The 25,281-nt window shown below is 40.9% G+C and overlaps 1 protein-coding gene and 1 pseudogene across 1 annotated transcript in view; one reads left to right on the top strand and one right to left on the bottom strand.

Annotated features, from left to right (window-relative positions):
• Aoah (acyloxyacyl hydrolase) overlaps positions 1 to 25,281 on the bottom strand; it is a 191,835-nt gene that overhangs the window by 143,091 nt on the left and 23,463 nt on the right. The window contains 2 exon segments of the mRNA XM_005369893.2: positions 2,388 to 2,487; positions 7,203 to 7,269. Coding sequence (XP_005369950.1) covers positions 2,388 to 2,487; positions 7,203 to 7,269 — 167 coding nt within the window.
• On the top strand, positions 24,153 to 25,083 carry LOC101999408 (annotated as a pseudogene).

Here is a 25,281-nt window from a genome sequence, read left to right as displayed (position 1 = left end):
TGTGTGTGTATGTGTGTATGTGTGTGTGTATGTGTGTGTGTATGTGTGTGTGTATGTGTGTGTGTGTGTATGTGTGTGTGTGTGTGTGTTAGCGATGGGGTGAGTGAAGGGCAACCTTAGGTTTCTCCCCTCAGATTCAGTCCGCATTGTTTATTTTGACACAGGGTCTCTGTGTGGACAGATTTTATGTCACGATGATAGAAAGTAGGAGTTTATTGAAAGAAAGAATCTTAATTGAGAAAAATATCTCTATAGGATTGGCCTGCTGGCAGATCGATGGCATTATCTTGACTGATGTCCAGACCACTGTAGGCAGTACCACCCTGGGCAGGTGGGGAGAAAGCCAGGAAGCAGCATTCCTCCATTGCATCTGCTTCAGTTCTTGCCTCTAGGCTCCTGCCTTGAGTTTCTACTGTGAATTTTTGGGATGTTGTACTGCAAACTTTACGATAAAATAAATCCACTTCTTCCCAAGTTTCTTTTGTTCTTTGTCATAGCAAGAGAAACCACACAATTTCTCACTGGCCTGGAAGTCACTGATGAGGCTAGCTGAGCAGTAAGCTCCAGGAGCAAGGATAACAAATCTGGACCATCAGGCCTAGCTTTATACATGGGTCCTGGGGGTCGAAACTCAGGTCCTCATTCTTGTGTGCCAAGTGCTTTACCAACTGACCCATCTCCCCAACCCCTGATGTTTAATATTTTTAGGCATAAAATTAATATACATTGGCTAAGTCACAAAGTATTATAGGTGACTTCATTCAAACATAAATAAAATATTTTAAAACTTAAACCTGTTATTAATGCATAGAATCATAATTCAAAGGGGTAAAGAATTATTTGAATAGGAAGCTCGTGAAAATCAATACTGTGAGCCTTAGTTTAATACTGTACTCTGATCTACAATGTGTGGATAGAATTATGTCAACATTTATAGTCTTGTCTGACCACAATCCAACTAAAAGTTGCCTAAAATGATATGATACGAGAGATTCTTAAAAACCATCTCAAATAATCACGATACTGACAACAATCTAACTAGATATCATTTTAGCCATATTTTAATGTATTATAGGTGTATGTGCATTGTAGGTATTGTATATATATTTTCTTGCTTTACTTAGAAAGCTTTGGGAGGGTGGTATTTTATTATACTCATCTGGCACAAAAATAAACATATAGATCAATAGTATAGAACAGTGTGCCCAGAAATATGTCTACAGAACAATAGCTGAATGATTTTTGATAAATAATCTAAAAATATACACTGGAGAAGTTAGCATCTTTACCAAATGATTCTGAGAGATCTGGGCATCAACATTTGGAAGAATAAAACTTGGTTCCTATATATCCCTGAGAAAACCCTAACTATATATGAATCAAATTCTTCGGTGTAAGACTTGATACCCTGAAGTGGCTAGAGGGAAGAGTAGAAGATGAGCTTCAATATGTATGTACAGGTAAAAATTTTCCGAATAGAACTCTGGTAGCATAGTAAAAAGCAAACTTGCCAGATGGGGTCTCATGGAACCAAAAAGTTTCTTCATAACAAAGGGCACTGTTAGTGAAGATGCAGCTCAAAGAAGAAATTATTTGTCACTTATACCTTTAATAGAGGATTAGTAACCAGAATATACTGGAGGAAAAAAAAACTCTTTAGAAAGCCCAATTTCAAAAGAATATGGAACTAAAGAGTTCTCGAAAGAAATTACAAACCCTGGGAAACATTCTAAAAAGTGTTCAGTATCCCTTGGCACCAAGGAACTGCAGATTAAAACTACTTTAAGATTCCATCTCATCCCAATCAGAACAAAAGGCCATCACCAAGGATACAAGTGGCAACAAATGTTGTCATGGATGCGAAGAAAAGGGAACCCTGATATACTGCTGGTGGGACTGTAAACAGGTGCATCCACTTTGGATATCACTCTAAAGGTTCCTCAGAACACCAGAACTAGATCTACCATGTGACTCAGTCATAACTCTCTTGGACATCTACTCGAAGGACTGTATACCCTACCACAGAGACACCTGCACATCCACGTTCATTGCACCTCCATTCACAATAGCTAGGGAAGAGAATCAGTCTAGATATCTATCAGATGAAGAATGGAGAGTAGGAACGTGGTACATATATGCACAGAATCTTATTCAGCTATAATGAAAATTATATTATAAAATTTACAGGAAAAGTTATACTGAGTGAAGGTAACCCAGCTCACAAAGAGAAATACAGCATGATTTCCTTCATAATGCAGATTCCAGCATTGACTCCAGAGTTTCCAGTTCACAAACCACTGAGCAAATGAAGCTGGGTCTCCCTTTATAACATTTCCACAGGGCCTAAAGCCTACTGGAAAGTGACATTCAGAGCAGAACCCACTCACCTGGGGAAGGGGGTAGAGATGACACTGTGATTGGGCAGCATCCTGCTTGCAAAATTCCAGAGCATGGCACACCACATCAGCATTCATAGCTTTACCGAGTCTGGTGGGAAATGGAGCAAAGCAAAAGCTATTAAGATCTCTCAGGCATCAAGGAGCAGAAGCACTATCAAAGGAGGTTAAATCCCCAGAATGGATTCTGATGCCCTCACAACCCGGCCTTAGAGCTTCACCCAGCTCAGCTACTGCATTGTGTTTTCCAGCAATACTCATTCCTCCTGCCTCTTGCATAAGGTCCTGAGGACAGGGAGGAACACAATCCCTGAGCTATGAGTTTGCCTCTCAGAAGAACATGTAAGAAGCCACGAAAACAATCATGAAAGGAAAAAAAGAAAGGATATGATTAGATGGGAATAGTATGTTGAAATTTATTGGATTTAATAGAAAAACTACTTTACTATATAAACATTTATACCCTTAAAATTATTTTCTTAGCTACAATCCAAATCATATATCTTTTTCTTATGGAAGAAAAATATTACTCTGATTTGCTTCTTTTATGGAGAAATCTATAAGAACAGGAGTCTTCAAATACTGTGGCTGTGACTAGATTCGAAGGAGCTAAAACAACATGTGATGGCTCATCTTCTTTGTCAAGTTTAGTATACTTAAAATGAGCTAGGAGAAGCATCCTTCATAAGGGCATCACAGACAGGTTGAACCTCAGTGGTACTGGCTGATGGGCTAGTGGTCCAGACTTAATGAGAGAAGAGAAAGGAGGGAGCTTTCTGAGCACTAACTCTCCTCTCCTCTCTCTCTCTCTCTCTCTCTCTCTCTCTCTCTCTCTCTCTCAGCTTTCTGAACACTGAAACCACCCCCTCCTTTATTAACTGGCAATGCAGGTGACCTTGACTTATGTTTTCACCAAAGCAATCAACTTCCCTCAAATCATGAGCCCAACAATTACTTTCCCTTTTAGTTTCTTCTTGCCAGGTATTTGGTCAGAGCAGTGAGAAAGTGGCTAATGCGGACAGTTGTTACTGAGAGTTCACTACTGTGACTTCCTGACTGCATGGTGCATAGGCCTTCTGAACTCGTTTACAGAAGAAATGGAGAAGAGATTAGAGCTGGAAACAGAATAATGAGTAATTCTTACAAGAGTTCATAAGACAATACTGTACACAGAAAGCAGAGTGAGTCAGAAAGTATTCTATTTATATGGTTTATACAGAGGAATAAATAAGAACTACCTGAACCTAGGTTAAAGGTCATTTCTAGTATATTATGCCAACTAACCTGCCTTTATTTTGTTCATCCCCTAAAACTCTGAGTGAGGCTGAATTCAAAAGTCATGAAATACATTGTTTGGTGAAAGAGATGTCATTATTCTATTTAGACTGTGACATGGTTATTGCTGCCTGCATTTAGTGAGGTTTAGAGTTCAAAGCAGAATGCTATGAAAAATATTTGGATTGGCAAACATGCAAAAATTTGTGGTTGGCGACAAGGTGGTTGTGAGCAAAGCCTCTTTAGTTCTTAGATTAGCACTCTTGAAAATAAGCTGTGAGTTTCATAGTGACAACAGGAGAGGAATCAGAATCCCATATATTAAAAGCTCCAGGGCATAGCAGTGCAAATTCATTTAAAAGGAAGGCATCTGAAAATATAGAGACTTCAGGTTACATCATGGAAAGAAAGGCAAGTCAGGGAAGTATTTCTTTAGGTCCAGCCATCGACTACGGGGCTGCTGCATCTGTGGTGCAGGGGAGCTGGCTGCATTTTAAATTGGCCGCCAAACTTGGCATTGCTCACATGCACAACATAAGAGCTAATCTGCTGACACCTTGGTCTTGTGCTCCAAGCCTTCAGATCTCTGAGTGGTAAGTTTCTGTTGTTTCCAAAATTTCCAGTGTCAGGTAGTTTGTTACAAAAGTTCAGACAGATCAGACACTGATGGTGAGTTTAAAGGGAATGTCTTATTTCTCAGGTTCTCTGTCTTTACAGAATCCTATGGCTATGGCTGTGGGTAGGCAATGTAATTGCTACATAATTAGTTCATGAATTATTGAGAAGTGACTAGTATGAGATAAAAGGAGAAATGGCCTCCAGGTCAGGAAATCCATTTCATATCGGAAGGCAGCTATTCAAGTAAAATTAAATCAAGAGGTTGTCATTTTAAGGGCAAGGCAACTTCAAGCTGCTTCTGACTACTTAAAACAAGCTGCAAGAGGAGGGTGCATGTAAGGAGAGATCCCAGCAGCATGAAGCTGATGATGGGGTGCTGGTCCTGAAGGGGTGCTGGCACTGATGATGGGATACTAGTTCTGACGGGGTGCTGATCCTGACGGGGTGCTGGTCCTGACAGGGTGCTGGCATTGACAGGTTGCTGCTCTGACAGGGTGCTTACACTAACACAGCCCTGGAGCTGACAGGGTGCTGGTGAGAGGGGGGTACTGGCAATGACAGGGTGCTAGACCTTGATGGAGAAACAAGTGGTGGGCAGAACCATTCATTGCATCTCTCTTACTCCAAAACAGTCCAATCTCCATCCAGCTCTGCTTCTTTCCTTCCTCTACCTCCTTTCCATCCTTCTTTCTTTGACATATAGTCAGGATTTTTCTGAATACCTGGAATTGCACACAAAATGAGTCAAATGTTGTCCTAGGCTTTTGAAAGCTGTTGATTTAGCAGGGACTCAAAAGTAGAGAGGTAATTAAATTGTAAACAAATGTCTTAAGTGCTATTGTAAAGGTTTGCACAGCATACTGTTGGGCGCATATGGGAATGTGTGTGTATGTGTGTCTGTATGCGTGTGTGCCAATTTGCTTGGATGTGGTACAAGTGGAATATCCATATTAGCTTGGAGAGGATCAGGGAAGCTTTCAGAAGAGGTGACCTGTATATGAGCTCCAAAGAAGTAGGGTAATGTGTCTGGATGCAGGTTTAATATGTATGAAACACAGGAAAAAACTGTCAAAATATTTAGGCAAAACCTGCCTGTAGTGCAAGAAAAACACCATGGAATGTGCTGAGATATGGCAAGGGACGGATTTGCAAGGACAACCAGGACCAGTTCATGAAGTCTTGTGGATGGGGCCAGGAGTCCTGAGAAGGAAGTGTAGATTTTGAAGAATGTTATTAAAAAGGAATACCATAGTTAGCTTTGCATTTAAAGACGCTATTTTTTTCTGTATTGGAAGATTTTGATTTTAATAAAAACTTGCAAGTCCGTAGGCCTGACTTCAGTTCATAGGCCATGACAATACTTGTGGTTTAAGGTAAAGGATAGGGTCCCTGCTACAGTCAGAATCCAGTATAAACCATTTCTGTAATAGGTAAGTTCAGTACTAATAGACACTTGTACGCATGAGGAGCACAGATCTGTATGACTCTAAACGTCTGCCTTTAAACCTCTCTGGCTCTAGGCTACACTATTTAAGATGGTGACAATGTCTTTTAAGCTTCACCACTATACACCCAACTCTTGGGCTAAGCACAATTTATTATAGGAATATTGAGAAGAGCACTACATACAAGGAGGGATCCAGAGGAAAACCTGCATGGCCATTAGATGTAGAACACATGAACAATACCCTAGAGATATAATTCAGCATCACATGGCCCAAGTGAGTGTGCTACAGTTCACACTTCAGTGGCACAAATGAAATGATAGATAAAATGTGACACCATGTTGAAAGCTAAAAAAATATATATTTTGAAAGACTGTACATAATACATACTATATATGTATATATGTTTTTATTATTATTATATGTAGGGTGTGTCATGGCTCAGATATAGAGGTGAGAAGACATCTTTGTGGAAGAAGTTCTCTCCTTCAACCTTTACGTGGGTCCCAGAACTACTACAGACAGACAGACAGACAGACAGATATACTGGTATATATATATATATATATATATATATATATATATATATATATATATAATATAGAGAGATATATATTCATATATGGTATAAGTACATGGAGGGAAGGATGAATACAGAACCTAGGATGTCCATGGGGTTGTAAAAGATAAAAACGGAGCAACTATAAGGTTAGACTCAGTTGACCATCATGGTCCTAGAGTTTGTTTGTGGGCGTGGGTCTGGGTGCTTGTATAACTCAAAGGAACTGAGTAAATAACTAAGATATAAACATAAGACCACCAAGCATGGATGTAAGCCAGGCAGAAATTAAACTATTCTAAAGAAGCAACTGGTGTCCTCCAATCTGACTATCAGACTATTAAAAAATGGATCCCAACAACGGGAATTCCTCCAGGACTCTCCTCCTGGGAGAAGAGGACTGAAAACCTGCTTCCATTCAGAGGAAAATCTTGTTTCCTGGGGCAGAGAATGTGACTCATCTTATCCAGTGCTGCAAAGAGTGGTCAAAACAGAAGGAAGAGAATAAGAAAGAAAAAAAACACAGATCATCATGGAGGGGCTAGGAGAAAATAGGTTAGAAAACCTGGAGGACACAGGGTTGGAGGCCATTGGAAGAGAGCAGGGCCAGTACTGACAGCTCAGAGACAGGTCAGTTACCACATCAGAGGATAGCGTAGGGTTATTTGTTGTTGGTGTCTGTAATTCCTGCGTGGAAGGTTCTTGGAGAGAAAGGAGTCAGATTTTCACCCTGTGCTTCTAGAGAAGCCTCTGCTGGAATAACAGCATCAGGAGCTGATGTCAGAATCTAGTGTCAGCTTCCCTCTATCAATGGTGACAGGAAGAGCAGGGCCAGCCCTTCTCCAATGAGAAGAAAGCTGCCTTCTGCCCTGTGCTAGCAACTGAGTCAGATTCCCATGTCATACTCACAGTTTGATGATGTCTGGTCCAAACATCTGAGCCAAGAAATAGCAGGTGGTTTTCAAGAAGAGTTTTTCTAAGAAAAAAAGGTGAATAGAATATTCTTAATTATCATAGTTTAAAACAGGTGTTAGTGTTTATGAAAAATATTAAGACTGAGTGAGTAACAATTAATTTAAGTACTAGTTTCAAGGTTTCATAATTTCAAAGTTACTGTGGCTATTAAAATTTCATATCTAGGAGTTGGAGCAATGGCTCAGAGGTTAAGGGCACTGGTTACACTTCCAGAGGACTTGGGTTCAGTTCCCAGAATCTACATTGTGACTAGCAATTGTGTGTAGTGCCAAATCCAGGGGATCGGATGCCCACTTCTGGACTCGTCAAACATCAGGTACAGAGTGGTCCACAGACACACACATAGGCAAAATATTCAAACCCATAAAAAAATAATCTTTCCCATTAAAGATTCTGCAGATGATTGAAGAGCATTGGTTTGCTATAAAATTATAGATTTCATATTCTTTTCTAACATCAACACATATCAGAATGGTAAAGAGTCCAAGAATAAGAATGTAAAAACATAGATTTCAGAAATAAGAATGTAGAAATAAAGAAATATAAAGTTGTATGCCTAGGAGAATGAGAACAGACTGTTGGTAGCTTTCTCAGCAGCTTAAAGATTAACTACTAATATGGGTTTCAACCCATAGCTCTATTTACAAGGCCAAAGCATCTCTCTGCAAACTGAGAGCCTAACACCCCAGCCATCCTTGATTAACACAGATATGAGCTGAGTCAACTTTTAGAAGATAGATATATGACCTCTAGGTTAGGCATTGTCCCTGCTATGTGCAATGGGCAGCATCAAAGGGGAGAGCAGTAAACACCACCTGGAAGTACCAAGGAAGACAATAGATTAAGTACAAACAGCAGTTTAACTGAAAAACTCTCTTAATAAAGATTGTAAAGCATGGCAATCTGTATCTGAGTTTTACCTCGAGATTGTAAAAAATTCTTTGTGCAGACCCAATGCTTGGTGCCCCTACTATAAAAAGGTGGCTTCAGAAACCGACCTTCACCATAGCCTTACAAAATCCATCTCTGGCTGTGGTCTCAGTTAGCTGATAAGCTTTTTGTGCCCCATGGAGAATTTTTTTTTTTTTATTTTTTCCTGGAATCTGGTTTCTGGAGTAAAGTTTGCTTCTGGTTTATTTGACTTTGATGGTCTGTCCCCATCTTTGCATAACCCCCGTGGGCCCAACAAATGGTTAGATGAAATGGGATCTCTTTTCTTGACTGACAAGGATATCGAGAAAGAAATTAGGGAAACTGCTTTTTCAATAGCCTCAGAAAATATGATGTCTTGAGATAGCTCTAGCCAAGCAAGTACATAATTTGCATAATAAAAACTTTAAGACCCTGAAGAAATGAATTGAAGAATACACTAGAAGATGGAAATACCTCCTTTCCTTGGTAGGATCGGTAGGAATAATATCGTGAAAATGGCCAGCCTATCAAAAACAATCTACAGATTCAATTCAATTCTCATAAAAATCTCCAGTACAATTCTTCAAAGAGATTGAAAGAAAAAAAACTTCACTTTCATATGAAAATACAAAAAGCCAAAGGATAGCTAAAACAGCCTTGAATAGCAAAAGAACTGCTGGAGGTGTCACTCTCCCAATTCCAACTGTAGAGCTATGGTAATTTTTTTAAAAAAAATGCCTGGTATTAGCATAAAATTAGACACATTGACCAATGGAATTGAATTAAAGACCAACATGTAATTCCGTACACTCATACACACCTGATTTTTAATAAGCAAAAACATCACATAGGAGAAAAGATGGCATCATCAGCAAACAATGATGATAAAACAGGAGCTGCATGTGGAAAAGTGGAAATCTTACACTTTTCACCTTACACAAAAATCACACAGATGGATCAAGGACCTCAACATAAGAATCTGCTGGAAGAGAAAGTAGGAAATAGGCTTGGGTTCATTGGTATAGCAAAGGACTTTCTTAACAGGACATTGATACCACAGACATTAAATTCAACAATTAAAAGGTGGAAGCTTGTGAAGCTAAAAGTTTTGTGTACACCAAATGACAACATCATTAGAGCAAAGTGTCAACTTATAGAATGGGGAAAATCTTTGCTAATTACTCATCTGATAGAGAATTAATATCTAGAAAATACAAAGAACTCAAAATCTGTACATTAAGAAAACAAATAACTCAGTTTAAAAATGGGGTATAGGACTAAACAGGGTTCTCAAAAATTTAAACATAATCTACTGAAAAACAAAAACAAATCTTCAATATCTTTAGCCATGAGGAAAAGGCAGATTCAACCCACTTTGAGATCTCTTCTTGTTCTAGGCAGAAGGGCTAAGATAAATAAAACAAATGACAGCTCATGATAGTGAGGATGACGGGAAAGAAGAACACTTATTCATTGCTGGTAGGAGTGCGAGCTGGCAAAACCACTATGGAAGTCAGTGTGGAGGTTATTTAAAAACCTGAAAATTGATATACCATAAGCCCAGCTATACCAAAGAGTATACCAAGAGGTGCAATATACCAAAAAGACTTTGCATCTTGATACAGAAATAGCTGTTCACCCATATTCAGTGTTGCTCTATTCGTAATAGCCAGAAATTGGAAACAGTCTAGATGTCCATCAACTGGTGAATGGATAGTGAAAATGTGATACATTTACACAATAGTATATTATTCAGCTATTAAGAAAAATTAAATTATGAAATTTTGAGATAAGGGATGCAACTAGAAACAATTATCTTGAGTGATCAACTTAAACCCCCAAAAGATAAATATTGGATATTTTATTTTATATGTGGATGTTAGCTTTTAAACTTTGGATGTGTGTATTTAAGTTTGAACAATCACAGAGGTTAGGTAGCTAGCAAGGGACCAAGGGGAAGGAGAGGATATTCCAAGGAAAGGGTAAAAGAGTATAGTGCTGTAAATAGGTGAAGGGGGAACTAGGTTAGGAGGATTAAGCGGCAAGGGGAATGAAGGGCAGGACAAAAGAGGAAATATGGAGAGGGACCAACATTAAACCTTTTCTGAAAAGCCACATGGGAATCTACGACTGCAGAAACTTCCTAAATTATTTCCATATTTGAAAGGAAGGTAAAGGGAGTCACTGTATAGCAGGGTAGATGGAGCCCCAACTAAACATCTTATGCCACCAAGTAAAATTTCCAGTGACATTTACATTTTGTTGAGTTGTTGGCCAAAGGGGTCCCATAGATTCTCCTCCAAACACCACAGGCTATTTCCAAGGTTATTGGTTATGCTCTGTAACCTGATGGTAAGACTCAATTGGTGAAACAGCAATTCACCTATGCCCCCAAACATGGAGAAGTTGAGCTGGCCCCCAATGAAAAGCTTAACTCTTACTTTGGTGTAGGAAAAGAGAGAAAGGGGTAATCAATTTATCTCAGCGAAGAAACCTGTGGCCTACAACAGTGACCTGCCTGCAGGACACACTGATGCAATGTGACACAAATGACACAAATGTTGAGGGACTAGTCAGCCACCTTTTAAAAAACTGGATTTAAAGCCCATTCCATGATATAAAACCACTACATGGTAGATGAAGTCAACATTACATAGAACACAGGCATGGGGGAAACCAGTGTTACTATTGTGCTAAATACATGTAGAAATAAAAAGACACCTAGTGACTTATTGCTATACAATTGAGTAGAGCACGGTTTGCGGAGGCTACTCATTTATTTCCTGACTGCCCAGACCCAAAATACACAGAAACTGTATTAATTGTAATACTGTTTGGTCAATATCTTAAGCGTATTTCTAACTAATTGTTACATCTTAAATTAACCCGTTTTTATTATTCCGTATTTTACCATGAGGCTTGTGGTGTACCTGCACAGGCGCGCGGGGGTGTCTTTGTCCTCTGGCGGCTACATGGCATCTCTTTGACTCCTCCTACTCTCTATATATCTCTATATATCGGTCTGGCTTTGTTCTGCCCTGCTGTAAGCCAAGGCAGCTTTATTCATTAACCAATAAAAGCAACACATATATAGAAGCACCTCCCACATCAGAGCACCACTCAATACTCACGAATGAAACTTCTTGCAATAGATGGGAATTAACTCAGAGACCCACAACTTGACAACATGCAGAGAGTGAGAGAACTTGGAACACTCAACCCTAAATGAGATGTTTTCTCAAACCCCTCCCCTCATCTATGAGGTGGCAGAAAGATTGTAGGAGCCAGAGGTGGTGGGTGACTCTGAGGAAACTGTCTTCCAGGGACAACAGGACTGATATACATAGGAACGTGCAGAGACTGTGGAAGCACACAGGCCTGTACAGATTCAAGACAGACCAAATCACAGCAAGAGAAGGGGAAGTAGAAACAAAGTCTCAACCTTAACCGAAAAGCTATTTGCAATTGATACCTGCTGGGAAAAGGAATATCAATTTCCTCCAGAGGAGTGTCGCTGGGCAGTTTAACTACTGGAAAGTTTAACCAGAAATAGTTTCTCAATACAAAACAGACATTACATTGTGTGTGTGTGTGTGTGTGTGTGTGTGTGTGTGTGTGTGTGTGTAGTGTGTTTGTGTGTACCTATGAGTGTGTATGTGCACATTTTGTTTTGTCATTTTTAAAAAAGTCATATTGATTTTCTTTTTTATAAGTTTGTCTTAATTTTCTTTTTTGAACTGTTCTGTAGTTTTACCTATTTTGTTTTGTTTTGAGAAAGAACATGTAATTGCATGGGTAGTAAAGCAGCAAGAATCTGTGAGGAGTTGGAGAAGAAGAAATAAGAAGATCAAAATGTACTGTATGAAAAACTAAAGAAAATTTTTAAAAGATATCTTTAGGAGTTAAAAAAAATCATGGCTTGTATTCCTTTTTTTACTCATTTAAGGGAAGAGTTCAACTCTTTTTTTCTTCTGGTTTTTCAAGACAGGGTTTTTTTGTTTGTTTGTTTGTTTTGTTTTGTTTTTCTTTTCTTTTTGATTTTCGAGACAGGGTCTCTCTGTAGCTTTTGGTTCCTGTCCTGGAACTAGCTCTTGTAGACCAGGCTGGCCTCAAACTCACAGAGACCCTCCTGCCTCTGCCTCCCGAGTGCTGGGATTAAAGGCGTGCACCACCACCGCTCGGCCAAGACAGGGTTTCTCAGTCTGTCTTGGAACTAGCTCTTGTACACCAGGTTGGTCTTGAACGAGAAGACCCTCTCTTAAAGGTGATGCTGAATAGAATGGATGTCTAAGAACACAGACAATGCATACACATGCCTATTAAGAAAATATTCTCTGTGCTGGCTGTTTTTTTTTGTTTGTTTGTTTTGTTTTAAGCAACTTGACACATTAGAATCATTTTATAGGAGGGACCCACAACTGAGAAAATGCCTCCATCATATTTGCCTTTACGGACCTCTGTAGCACATTATCTCAATTAATGTTTGATGTATGTGTCATTTGGGTTTTACTGCTGTGAAGAGACACCATGACCATGTCAACTCTTATAAAGCAAACCATTTAATTGGGGCTGGCTTACAGTTTCAGAGGATCAGTCTATTATCATGGTGGCATGTAGGCAGACGTGTGGTACTGGAGAAGTAGCTGAGAATTCCATATCTGGATCAGCAGGCAGAAGGAAGTGAATGCCACACTAGACTTGTCTTGTGCATTTGAGACCTCAAAGTCTGCTCCCTACCTCCTCCAAGAAAGCCGCACCTGCTCCAACAAGGCTGCACCTCCTAATTATGTCATTCCCTATTAGCCTGTGGGGGTATTTTTATGCAAACCATCACAACATGTTAGAGTACAGATTATTGTGCATGGTACCACCCCTGAGCAGGTGTTCTTGTGATATATAAGAAAGCAGACTGAGGAAGCCATGGGAAGCAAGGCAATAAGCAATGTTACTCCATGGCTTCTGCTGCAGTTCCTGACTTCAGGTTCCTAAAGTGAATTGCTACCATGACTTCCTTTGTTGATTAGCTGTGATATGGAACAATAAATCAAATCAATCCTTTCTTCCTGCATTGTTTTGCACATATTGGTTAATTGCAGCAATAGAAACTCCTCCTGACTTCTGGAAATACAGAGAAGTTTGGTGGATGGGTCCATCTCACCATGTAACATGTTAACTCCATTTCTCTGCCTTGTGGCTCTACAGTGGAACCCTAGTAGCTAAACTTAGATCTATAGACAGGGTTGCTGTCCTTGGAAGAAATGGAACCCTGGCAGAAAATTTTATCTTGCCAAACTGGATCTACAACTTCAATAATCCTAGTTCATTTCCAAAATAATCCTAATTCATCTGCTGAAATTTATCAACTGATTCTAACCACCATAGAACCAGAGTAGGTTTTTTTTTAATATTTAAAAGAAAAACAAAGAAGACTCAGACTTCCCAATTTGAAACCTACAAAACTACAGTAGCAAAAATAATGTTGTATTAGAATGGGAGATGTGTGGGCCAGTGAAATAGAATTAAAGACTGGAAACCCTGAACACAATTATGGTCAAGGCATTAGTTTGCCAAGACAATTTCAGTGAGGAAATTTGACAAATGATACTGCAGGACCCAGGGCAACCAGGCTACACACAAGATCCAGGCAGCACCAGGTTCCAGGAAAAGTCCTAAGCTGGCACCACCCTGGAACAGACCATCCAAAGGAGATTCCTAATGTGCCAACCATTGTAGTTAGGATCACCTGCCAGCACACACCCATCGCTTTTTACCAGGACACCCCTTGACAAATGTCAGCCAGTCGGGAGTCCTGAACCTTAAAAATCCCTTACACCTACCTTTGCTACTATAAAGCCCCAACTCCAGCTGAGCTTGGGGCTCACAGATCATTCCAATATATTGGACACACAAAGAGTCTGAGTTTGCATACTTGTGTAAGTGTAATGATTTCCTCCACATAAGGCTGATACTTCTGGGTTCTGGAGCCATGAACGTGCAGAGGTGCCTGAATGTTAAAAGGCCCTGCATGATCCATGTGTGCTCATGTGTGGTTACATCCACAATGACTCAGCTAAACCCTTGTGCGCAGGCGTGAGCCCATCATCTGTGTCATCTGTTTATGACATAGTCACACCAAACCCCTGTGCACATGTGCTAGGCAGCTTTTAAAAAGCTGGATGCGCCATCTCTCTCTCTCTCTCTCTCTCTCTCTCTCTCTCTTTCTCTCTCTCTCTCTCTGCACACCGATTCCCCAGGCCTGTAACACCCCCTCTAATAAACTCCTAGGTGGGTTTGTAGCTGTTCCATGTTTCCTTCTCTCTCATGCCAGGTAATTTTAGTAAGAATAAAGGTTCTTTGTTTTCACATACAGGACTTGGTCTCCTAGTTGGTTTTGGGGAGACTCTGTGATCTGGGCATAACAATATTTCAAAAACTGACAGCTTGTAGGTTAATTAATGTAGATAATCATGGGCTCTTTTGGGTTGAAGGAGTCTACAATTTTCTGTTTTCGATAAACAGAACACATAAGTTCACGAAGATGCAAGGAGTCTATAATTAATTTTCCCCACTCTGAGACTGCCTTATCTTGGAGTCATGGTGGCTGTTTTGGGGAAATTTTAAATCAGATAAAATTGTTCGTTAGGGGAAATTTTAAATCAGATAAAATTGTTCATTCTCTAGATATATTGTAAGAGAATCAGAAACTCCCAGGAACTGTGAGAATGATCCCCATAAAGCAGTCCTCAGAGAATTCACTCCCTGGACAATGATCAGCTAATATAATTAGTCCCAGTGCTTTGATTTATTGCTTCTTACAGTGGAAACTCTTTGTTGGCACAACCTCTCTCAATTCTTATCTATCTGTTCTGCCAACTAAATGTCTCTTCCTTGCCTTCAGAGGCGTTGCCCTCCCCTGACGTGTGCATCCCGACTTCCTGGATGCAAGAGTTACAAGTGTCCATTTTCAAACCTATTTTTTTCTCTGTACATGAAAGAAGGAAAGAGTCTGTCCTTGAAAGCTTCTCCAATGACCCAGGGTCTGTGTGATAAGCCTCTCTTCCTATCCAGGTTCTTTAATGTCTTGGCAGGGTTTAGAGCTGACATCCATCAGATTACCAGCTAACAGCAGTTTAGGGCAGTAACAGAAAGGCTGATCAAGAAAAGGGAAAGAATCCTTGACTCTGTTCTCTTGCTGAAGTGAGTTAAATGGTCAGAAGGCTTTAAAATTTCTCAGATGGATCCCAAGGTTGATTGATAGTAATGTTTGTCTGGGAAACAAAAAGAAAGTTGAAGTTCTCTTGTCCTCGTTGACTCTAATGTCATGACAAGTATTAGTTACAGGAGTTTGTAACACTCAAGATCCTCTAGGATCTGCATTTAACTGTTATCAGAGATCCATACACTTGAAAACTAATAAATGGACACACTGTTGCACTGTCTTTGGAGGCTAATTTTGTTTAATGAACAATTTAAGAATAATCAAGAATGGCTAGGTGAGCTGAATATAAACAGAATGGAAGTTTCTGGATGATTATTTAATGTGTAATTTGATAATAAAGATAAATAGTGGAATGATCTATCCTGTTTCTTTAAGAGAAAAGCCATTTCCACTTCCTCCCCCTTCCACCAAGGCAAGCTGATCTTCAGCTTCCAGTCTGAGTCCCTCCTTTTTCTGTCTCTCTCCCAAAGAGGTCTCTCTCTCTCTCTTTCTGTCTCTCTCTCTCTCTCTCCTCTTCTCCCTTCTCCCCTTCCCTTCCACAACCCACCAAATAAATATCTAACTTCACTCTGCATGGCGTCCCTATCCATCTCGGTCTCTCACCCACCATACAGCTTCCTTCCTAGGACCTGGCTGCCTTTGTGGACCACAGTGGTCTCAGGACCCACTGCCCACTGCCACCACTCGGGGACCTGCAGCATGGCTTGCCGTGGCCTCGTGGCCCTCTGCCCATTGCTGCCACTCAGGGACCTGCAGCGTTTCTGCTGCTGCATCCCTCGGGGGAACCTCAGCATTTCATTTAAACCATTACAAATAGTTAAAAATACGGCAAGCATATGACTATGAGGTTTTCTAGTAGTACACAAATATGCAACAAGTGCTTCAAGGGGAAAATATGCTTGTCTGTATCCAAACCTAAGTGAGATAGAGCTCCCTCCTACTTAGTGCTGAATAAAAAGTGATGATAAGTGTTGAAAGTGAATAACAATTAAAATTTTCAAACAGTAGTAGAAGGTGAAATGGCGCAGCTTCTCTGGTAAATAGTCTCAAGGTTCCTCAAATTATTTAGCTTAGAGTTGAGACAATTTAACCAGGATCCAGAAATTCTACTCCTACATGGAAACCAGAGAGAACTGAGAATACATATTCAACCATCGATAGCAGCTTTGCTTATTCCGGTCCCTCAAGTGTTCATTAACTAACAGGCTGATAAACACAATGCTGATGTCTATACTGTGGAATACTATTCAGATATAAAAAGAAATGAAGCTCTGTTGCAAGTGTAGATGAATGGGTTTTAGGGATCGGGAGGATGGGTATTGGAGCATGATAGCTAAGGGACATGTAGTTTATGGTTGTAGTAGTTTGAACAAGAATGGCTCCCATATTTGATGCTAAATCACCAGGAAGTCAGCTGTCTGATAAGGATTACAAGGATTAGCAGGTGTGGCCTTGTTGGAGTAGGCATGGCTTTGTTGCAGAAAATGTGTCACTGGGGGTGGACTTTGAGGTTTCAAATGCTCATTACAAGGCCTGTCTGTATGTCTGTCAGTCTGTCTGCCTGCCTGCCTCTCCGCCACCCACCCCCCCAACCCCTTCTGCTTCCTGACTGTAGATCAGGATGCAGAGCTCACAGCTACTGCTCTGGTGCCATCCCTGTATGCTGGACTAACCTTCTGAAACTGTAAGCTAGCACCCAATTAAAGACTGCTCTTAATAAGCATTGCCTTGGCCATGATGTCTCTTCACAGCAATTGAACAATAACTAAAACACTGGTGTAATAAAAACAATTGAAACAATGGTGATAGATGACATCTCTGAACATATGGAAAGCCACTGTGGTTCCACTATTAACCAGTGACTTGTGAAACATGTGAATTTTAAACCAATAAAATGGTCAAACTCTGCTGTCCCCCCTGTCCATGGTCCTCCTATTGAGGGTTACTATTGTGGAGAGGGTTAAGATAATCAGAAGTCACCTAACTCAAGAGACTTGGATTCCAGCATCAGCTCTCTGAACTCAGACCTCAGGGAAGTGCCTTCTCTTCCACAGGCTTTGTCTTCTTTATCTGAAAAGGTGGCCAAGCCAGTCATTGTGGGGCATACCTTTAATCCCAGTGTTCAGGAGGCAGACGCAGGTGGGTCTCTGGATTTGAGGCTAGCCTCTTCTACTTCACAAATTCCAGAGCAGGCAGGGCTACATAGAAAAACACTGCCTCAAAAAACAAAAGTAAAAGAATAAAAATAAATAAAAGAAACTGTGGTCGTGTTGGTTGGTTGGTTTCACTGTAGCATCGCATGGTTTAAGGAGGTTTTAAAGAGAGGGTCATAATTAAGTGAGGTGGACGGCGGTTTGGAAATGTTTAAAGTCATGCTAATGTTGAAGTAGCTTAGCCTGGAGCACAGCAATTTAAAAAGCAACATTACTGTGTTCTTTGATTAACTTGCATTACTGGCTGAGAGGCAGAGAAAACCCATCTTCCTTGGGTTTGATGAGAAGCACCATGAGTATGTTTCTATGATTGTTTTGCTCCACTCAAAGTGAACCACTGCAGCTCTCATTCAGAGCATCCCCTTCTGAGGAATCTCTTTCTTCACCTGGATTCCTTGATGCTGACTCGGGAGGGCCTGGAGCCGTGATGGATGTGGGAAAAGAAAGGATCCTCCCAGAGATAAAGTATATGCTCATCATGGGAGAATATGGAGCAGAAATATGCAAAACCTCTGGTAAAGAGATAGATGTACCTGGAGGGCTACGAGGAGATGGTACTTCAAGTGTCATTACAGCCAAAGTGATGACCAGCCTAGGCCTAGAAGTTTTGATAGGAAACTGTGATTCCAATGCGTCCCTATAGGTTCTGTGACAGGAACCTCCTCATACCATAATGTTGGAATCTAGAGACTAATCAGAGGTTATTGCTCCTAGAGATGGATAAATGTCACGTTATGGGATGACACAGCAGGAAGTATGACATTTGACTCCTGCACTTGGACTTTGGGCATCCAGGATGCCAAGATAAGTACATTTCTATTCATTATAGTCTGTACTGTTTTGTTTTAGTACCACCAGATATGGAGGATGCTTTAGGGAAATGCTGTGAGGTAGGTGTGCGTGTGTGTGTGTGTGTGTGTGTGTGTGTGTGTGTGTGTGTGTGTACAGTGTGTTTTACTGGAACCCAAATTCAGGGCTCTGTGCATGCTAGGCAAGTTTTTCTATCACTGACCTCCATTCCCAGCTCTGAAGAAGATCTGAAGCAGAACCTTTCCTATTAGATCATGCTTGTGATCTACAGGTGCAAGAATATCCCTGCAGATCTAGGGAGTGAAGACTGGAATAGAATATCCTGTCAATAAAAGAAAACACAGCCATTCCAGAGCGCAAAGAAGAGTTTGCAAAGGGTCCCTGGGCAGCCCTCAGGCATGCGGCTAGCACATGTGTTTTTGCAGTTGAAACCTTAGCCATTCCCATATGCAAGTCATGTAAGGTGGCTGTCAATTCCTTGCTTTCCAGACTCTTCTGAGCTGATGGGTGTCTTTACCTGCATTTACTTTGTAATCAGGAACACCAAGGGCGAGAGAGCCCAAGACCACAGCAGTAGTCAACGATTTAGCTAAAACTACAGAGTTTTTACTGCGGAGGCCAATGCTGTTCATAATGTTCATTTCAAATCTGCTGAGGGTATTTTATTTGACACACTACCTACCTCAAGCAGAGCAGGCATTGTTAAACACTAACTGTTAATGAGTACCTTGAAGCACAGACAACAGTTAACCACATTAACTAGCTCTGTGGCTTCATATTCCAGGATGCATACGCTGCTTTGCTCCCTTTAAGGCTAGATGAGTTCTTAACTATCATATTTAATGGAGACAGGATTTCTGAACGGGCGACCAGGGAAGTGACGTTCTGGTATGACACTCAGAACATGTGATTTTGTTGACTGCTAACCACAATGACTCCATACCATTTCCCCATTGATGATTCTGAGATTATTCTAAAGTGTTTACTAATGAGAACCATATGTGAAAGCTCAGGTGGAAGGGAAGGTCAGAAAGACATTGCCCTGTTTGAAACATTAGTTTGTTTGGATATTGAAGGCTGAAATCTACCCAGACATCATTCTCTAGAGTTCAGCTCACAGGCTGTGTCTGCTAAGGCAAGGGATTTTGTGTTTGTTTAGCTTTAGGGGCAAAGAGAATACTTAGAAATCATTTTTAATAAATGTGTGTTTACATGCATAATTTTATCTTCGTCTATTCCTCCTGCTTCTGGATTATCACGCAGAAGTCTGTATTAGATCCAAGGCGATACTATGGGCTGGGCATATTATGTTTTCTAGGAGAAGTCTTAGCTAGGAGATAGTCTTTTTGTTATTCCATACATTCTGCGCAGGTTTTTCACAGTCACTGAATCAGAATAGAATGTCACAACTGTCTTTAAGTCTGTCAAGTGGTGTGACCATTTGAGCTGAACAGCATACTGGTTTCCATACCAAAGTCCCCAAATCTCCTGATAATATCAAAAAGACCCCCCAACACCTTTTTCAATCACTGGAGTTGCCCCACTTGAGTAGGAAACACACCCTAGAAACCCGGTTGTCTGCTCTACTTCCCCTGTGCCAGACCAGGTTCCCAATCAGTAGGTGTCCCCTTTCTGTCCTTTGGGCAACATAACTTCCTTGGAAAAAGAAAATGAAAACTCAAGATGCAAATGGTCCATATGACACTGAGACAGTTGCATGGAAGGAGCAAGTGGCAGGGCAGGTTTAGTGATAACTGTGACCCCCTACAAAGTCTTCCTTTGGAAAATGGTAGTAATGTTTCCCTCTTTAGCCCAGAGACGTGAAACGTGTCACTATAACCAATGTGTGGAGAGAGATCTTCACTCAGCTCTCAGTGTTGGAGGCTAAGATGAGGTGGCTTCATTTGTTCATTTCTGTCTCCTTTCTGCAGAAAAGAACAGTAGAGGGGAGTCAGCACTTGCACAGGAGACCAGAAGCAGAGTAGGAGGGGCTTTTGCAAAAACTTGCTTCTTTAAAAAGTGTTTAGATTGTTTCTCTCTCTGTCTGTCTCTCCTCTTTGTCTGTCTCTGTCTCTCTCTTTAGTGTGTGTGTGTGTGTGTGTGTGTGTGTGTGTGTGTGTGTGTGTGAGAGAGAGAGAGAGAGAGAGAGAGAGAGAGAGAGAGAGAGAATGGGGGTGCATGACATGAGGGGGCCACAGGTACCACAGTTCACATGTGAGGTCAGGATAACTCCATAACTTCACAGAGACGATTCTGTCCTTCCACATTTATGTGGGTTCTGGGGGTTCAACCGGGTCATCAGGCTGTGCTGCAAGCACATCCAGTGCACAGTCTCCTTGGCTTCCATGAGAGTTTTTTACTGTGTAGAGACAATGCCTAAGCATGTTGCACAGGACCTTCACCTTCCAAATAGTTGATACCTCAGGTATGTGCTAAAATGCCTGGCAAATCTGTTCTTTTTTCTAACAACCTTTTCTGAGGTGCAAATTATCTCCATAATCTCAGCACTAGTCCCTTCTTACCAGGGTGATATCCACAGCTGTATCACCTATGTTAGACTATGACACAAAAAATATACCACCACACTGGAGACAAAGCCTCCAGTACATGAATCTTTGGGGGACATATTCAAACCATACCCAAACTGTAGAAGTGAGACTTTTTGACAGATTCTGAATGTCAACTAACAAGGAAGGGTATAAATCAAAGACATAAGATGTTTCCATGATAAAAAAAAACATTGAGGAATTGTCTTAATGGATATAGGTTTTTAAAACATAATACAGAATGAAAACAGGATGCTGTAAAGAAACGCATAACTATTGATGTAAAGTTAAAACCTTAGCAAGGGACAATACTAGAAAGGTAGCCAGGAAGCAGTGGTGCTTTGGAATCTCTTTGACACCTCCCACCAAGGCTAGCAAAGTCCAGGGAAAACAGTTAAAACAGCTTGAGAAACCTCATGAACATGGCACAGTGTTATGCAAAGATGGTTCATCAGCATTTGTGCCAAAAGAGAGCCCAGAGGTGTCTGGGGCTGATTCCAAAGCTGAATGAGTCAGCCAGAAGATGGCAATTGAGCCCAGGAATTTTGCCCACTTTAAAGTCAGAAGGATTCATGAAAATGAAATATGAAATTTATGCCCTGGCAATGCTGAAGCATGCATGTGCAGCCTGTATATGGCAGTTCTGTTGAACTAGGGTTTCATGGTCTAAGTTGATGAGGTTTCTTCCTCAGGAGGGCACTAGATCTCATTACAGATGGTAGTGAGCCATCACGTGGTTGCTGGGAATCAAACTCAGGACCTTTGGAAGAACAGGCAGTGCTCTTAATCTCTGAGCTATCTCTCCATCCCCAGAAGGATTAAGGAGTTAGATAAAGGAGTTAGAATAATCTGATACCCATAAACTCTGAGAAGTGGACCCCCATATCCCTTGTGAGCACTGCCCATGATCAGGGGAAACTGCTGGTTGCTAGAGATGAAGGAAGCTCCTGGTGAAAGTGGGCAGGGGAAAGATGCAGAAAATCTGAGCAGCAAGCAACCTGTACTTTAAACACTGCACAAAAGCAACAAAGACAGCACTATGAGCATTCAGAAACTATTTCATGCATTTCCTTTTCAGAGTTTTAAAGACTAATTTCACAAAAAAAAAAAAATTAAGCAACAGAAATGTATCTAGGTCAACTCCCATACAAAGCTATTACAAGGAAAAAAAGGAATAACATTCCTACAGATCGTAAAACCACATCAGAAACCATGACAAAAGATTAAAGCAGAGGTTCCAAATGAGAGAAGTTGTTAATAAAATGATATAAGACATGAAAAAAAAAGAGAAAAAAGTTCATGTTAGAAAAAGCTCGGATACGGGATAAAAGAAATCAAGAAAGACTAGAAACCATAAAGGAAATGAAGTTTAACTAGAACAAATACAGAACAAATGGAAACAGCAGATGGGGCCTTCAGAGAACTCAGAGGTGAAAGGAGGAAGATGTTTAGTGCTAAGACACAAAGACGGTGTGGGTTACAGTCCATGAGAGCTCTGGCCAGTGTACATGGGGTCCTGGGTTCCACCACAGCACTCAGCACACCCACACAAAGAGAGACAGAAAAGGACTCAAAGGGGAGGTAAAGTGTCAGACAGACAATGAAGATTCGATATATGGATAAGAAAAAGAAACCCAAACCAAGGAAATGGAAGAAATAAAAAGTCTTTCCTTCAGTTAGGAAATGTATATACTTGAACACACTGCTTGCCTGAGAACATGAACATTCAGTGATGAACTCTGAAACATGTTCTGTTTAGATCACTAAATTTCACAGAAAACAAAAAGAAAAATATCTTTTGAAATGATTGTCAAACAGAACAAGTGACTGTTAAGGGAAGAAAAAACTAGATACAAATTAACCTTCTAATTTATTTTCATTTTAAAAAATATTTATTCACTTTATTTTATGTGTATAAGTGTTTTGCTTCCATGTATGTATGTGTACAATGTGTGAGTCTGGTGTCCAGGGAGGTCAGAAGAGGGCCTTAGAGCCCCTGGAATTGGAGTTACAGACTATTATGAGCTGCCTAATACCAGTTCTGAGAACCAAACCTGGATCCTCTGCAAGAGCAGCAAGTGTTCTTAACTGCTGAGCCATCTTTCTAGCCCCACATTAGACTTTTTAGCAATTAGGAGTTTCATGGAAAGAACTTGTATACTAAAGAATTTTTGGAGTGTATGTATGTATTTGTGTGTATGTACGTGTGTGTGTACATGTGTGTGTATGTACATGTGTGCGTGCGTGCGTGTGTGTATGTACATTGGGACACACATGCATGCACATGACTGGAAGCCAGAGGAAGACACCTGGTGTCTACTCTATCGCTCTCCATTTTATTCCTTTGAGGCAGGGTTTTCCACCAGTTTTGATGCCAGACTGGCACCCAGCAAGCTCCAGTGATCCTCCTGTCTCCACATCTCTACTCTCACAGTCCTGAAGTCACAGTGAGTGTAACATTTTGTGTGTTTATTAGAGTTTTGAACGGAGACTTGTAGCAAGTGCTCCTACCTACTCTGCTATCTCCAGAGACCCACAAAGATTTATATCCACAAAACGTATGGCTTTCAAATCTAAAGTTTGCAAACAGCCTGTTATGAACATGCAAGAATTCAGGGGCCAATTTCCCTAAGGATGCTTCCTGAGGAATGAGCTTCAGGCATCAGTTCCGCTAGAGGGACAGCCATAAGAGAGGTGGGGTGGACATGAGCCACACAGCTGGTGACTGGGGAGGTATTTCAAACAACGGCATTGTGCTCAGATCATATAGGTCAACACTTCTAAAAGGTGGAGAAACAGGAAAACTATATGCAAAAAACAATCTTAACTGCTCTCAACAAACGTGAACTGCGTGAAATAAGAAATGGGAAATATACTGGAACTGATGCTGTGGACTGTGAGTGTGTGGTAAGGGGCAGTGAATGGGAAGTTATGGGCTATGTAGCTCTAGCCATCACTTTGACAATAAGGACTTTACAGGAAAGAAAGAGACACCAACTAAGAAACAAAATCAATTAAGAAAAATAGCTGTAGTTTTGGATTTGAATAGAAAGCGGCACCATGAACTCATTAGATTTATATTAAACATTATACATGTAAGTGTATATGCATGTTTTTTTTTTAAATCCCTGTCCACAGATGAGACTGAGAAAAACTGACCATTAATATAATCAGGATTGCTCTTTCCCATCTTGCAAGATGGCGGGTGAAAAAGGCGAGAAACCTGATACAAAAGAGAAGAAACCTGCAGCCAAGAAGGCTGGCGGTGATGCCCCTGCCGCTGGTGCAGCCAAAAAGGGTGACCCTAAGGCTAAAAAGCTCAAGAAGGGGAAGCCCCATTGCAGCCGAAATCCAGTCCTTGTTAGAGGAATTGGCAGGTACTCCCGATCTGCTATGTATTCCAGGAAGGCCATGTACAAAAGGAAATACACAGCTGCGAAAACCAAGGTGGAAAAGAAGAAGAAAAAGGAAAAGGTCCTTGCCACTGTCACAAAACCAGTTGGTGGTGACAAGAATGGTGGTACCCGGGTGGTTAAGCTTCGAAAAATGCCCAGGTATTATCCTACTGGAGATGTGCCTCGGAAGCTGCTGAGCCATGGCAAAAAGCCCTTCAGTCAACATGTGAGACGCTTGCGTGCCAGCATCACTCCTGGGACTGTCCTCATCATCCTTACCGGGCGCCACAGGGGCAAGAGAGTGGTTTTCCTGAAGCAACTGGGCAGTGGTTTACTGCTTGTGACAGGACCTCTTGCTCTCAACAGAGTTCCTTTGAGAAGAACACATCAGAAGTTTGTCATCGCCACCTCTACAAAAGTTGATATCAGCACAGTTAAAATCCCCAAACACCTGCCTGATGCTTACTTCAAGAAAAAGCAGCTGAGCAAGCCCAGGCATCAGGAGGGCGAGATCTTTGACACAGAGAAGGAGAAATATGAGATGACAGAGCAGCGCAAGGCTGATCAGAAAGCGGTGGACTCGCAGATTCTGCCAAAGATCAAAGCTGTTCCTCAGCTGCAGGGCTACCTGCGCTCTCAGTTCTGTCTGACACATGGGATGTATCCTCACAAACTGGTTTTCTAAATTGCTGACAACCTAATTAAACAACTTTATGTGTCAAAAAAATATATAATCAGGATTACCAAGTGCCCAGACTTTAGTTATAATGTAGGAATTGTCACTAAAAAGGCCCTCCTAGATTTCTAAGAAAAATGATTGATTTCAAGCCCCAGGAGTGAACAAGACATGGCTGGAATACCTGGCTAGTCCAGCTACTGAGAAAGCTGCTGGGGTGATTTGAGCTCATCATCTAACTG

Source organism: Microtus ochrogaster, unplaced genomic scaffold (genome assembly GCF_000317375.1).
Source record: "Microtus ochrogaster isolate Prairie Vole_2 unplaced genomic scaffold, MicOch1.0 UNK66, whole genome shotgun sequence".
NCBI lineage: Eukaryota > Metazoa > Chordata > Mammalia > Rodentia > Cricetidae > Microtus > Microtus ochrogaster.
The sequence above is the reverse complement of the archived record's forward strand: the minus strand, read 5'-3'. Positions and strand labels throughout refer to the sequence as shown.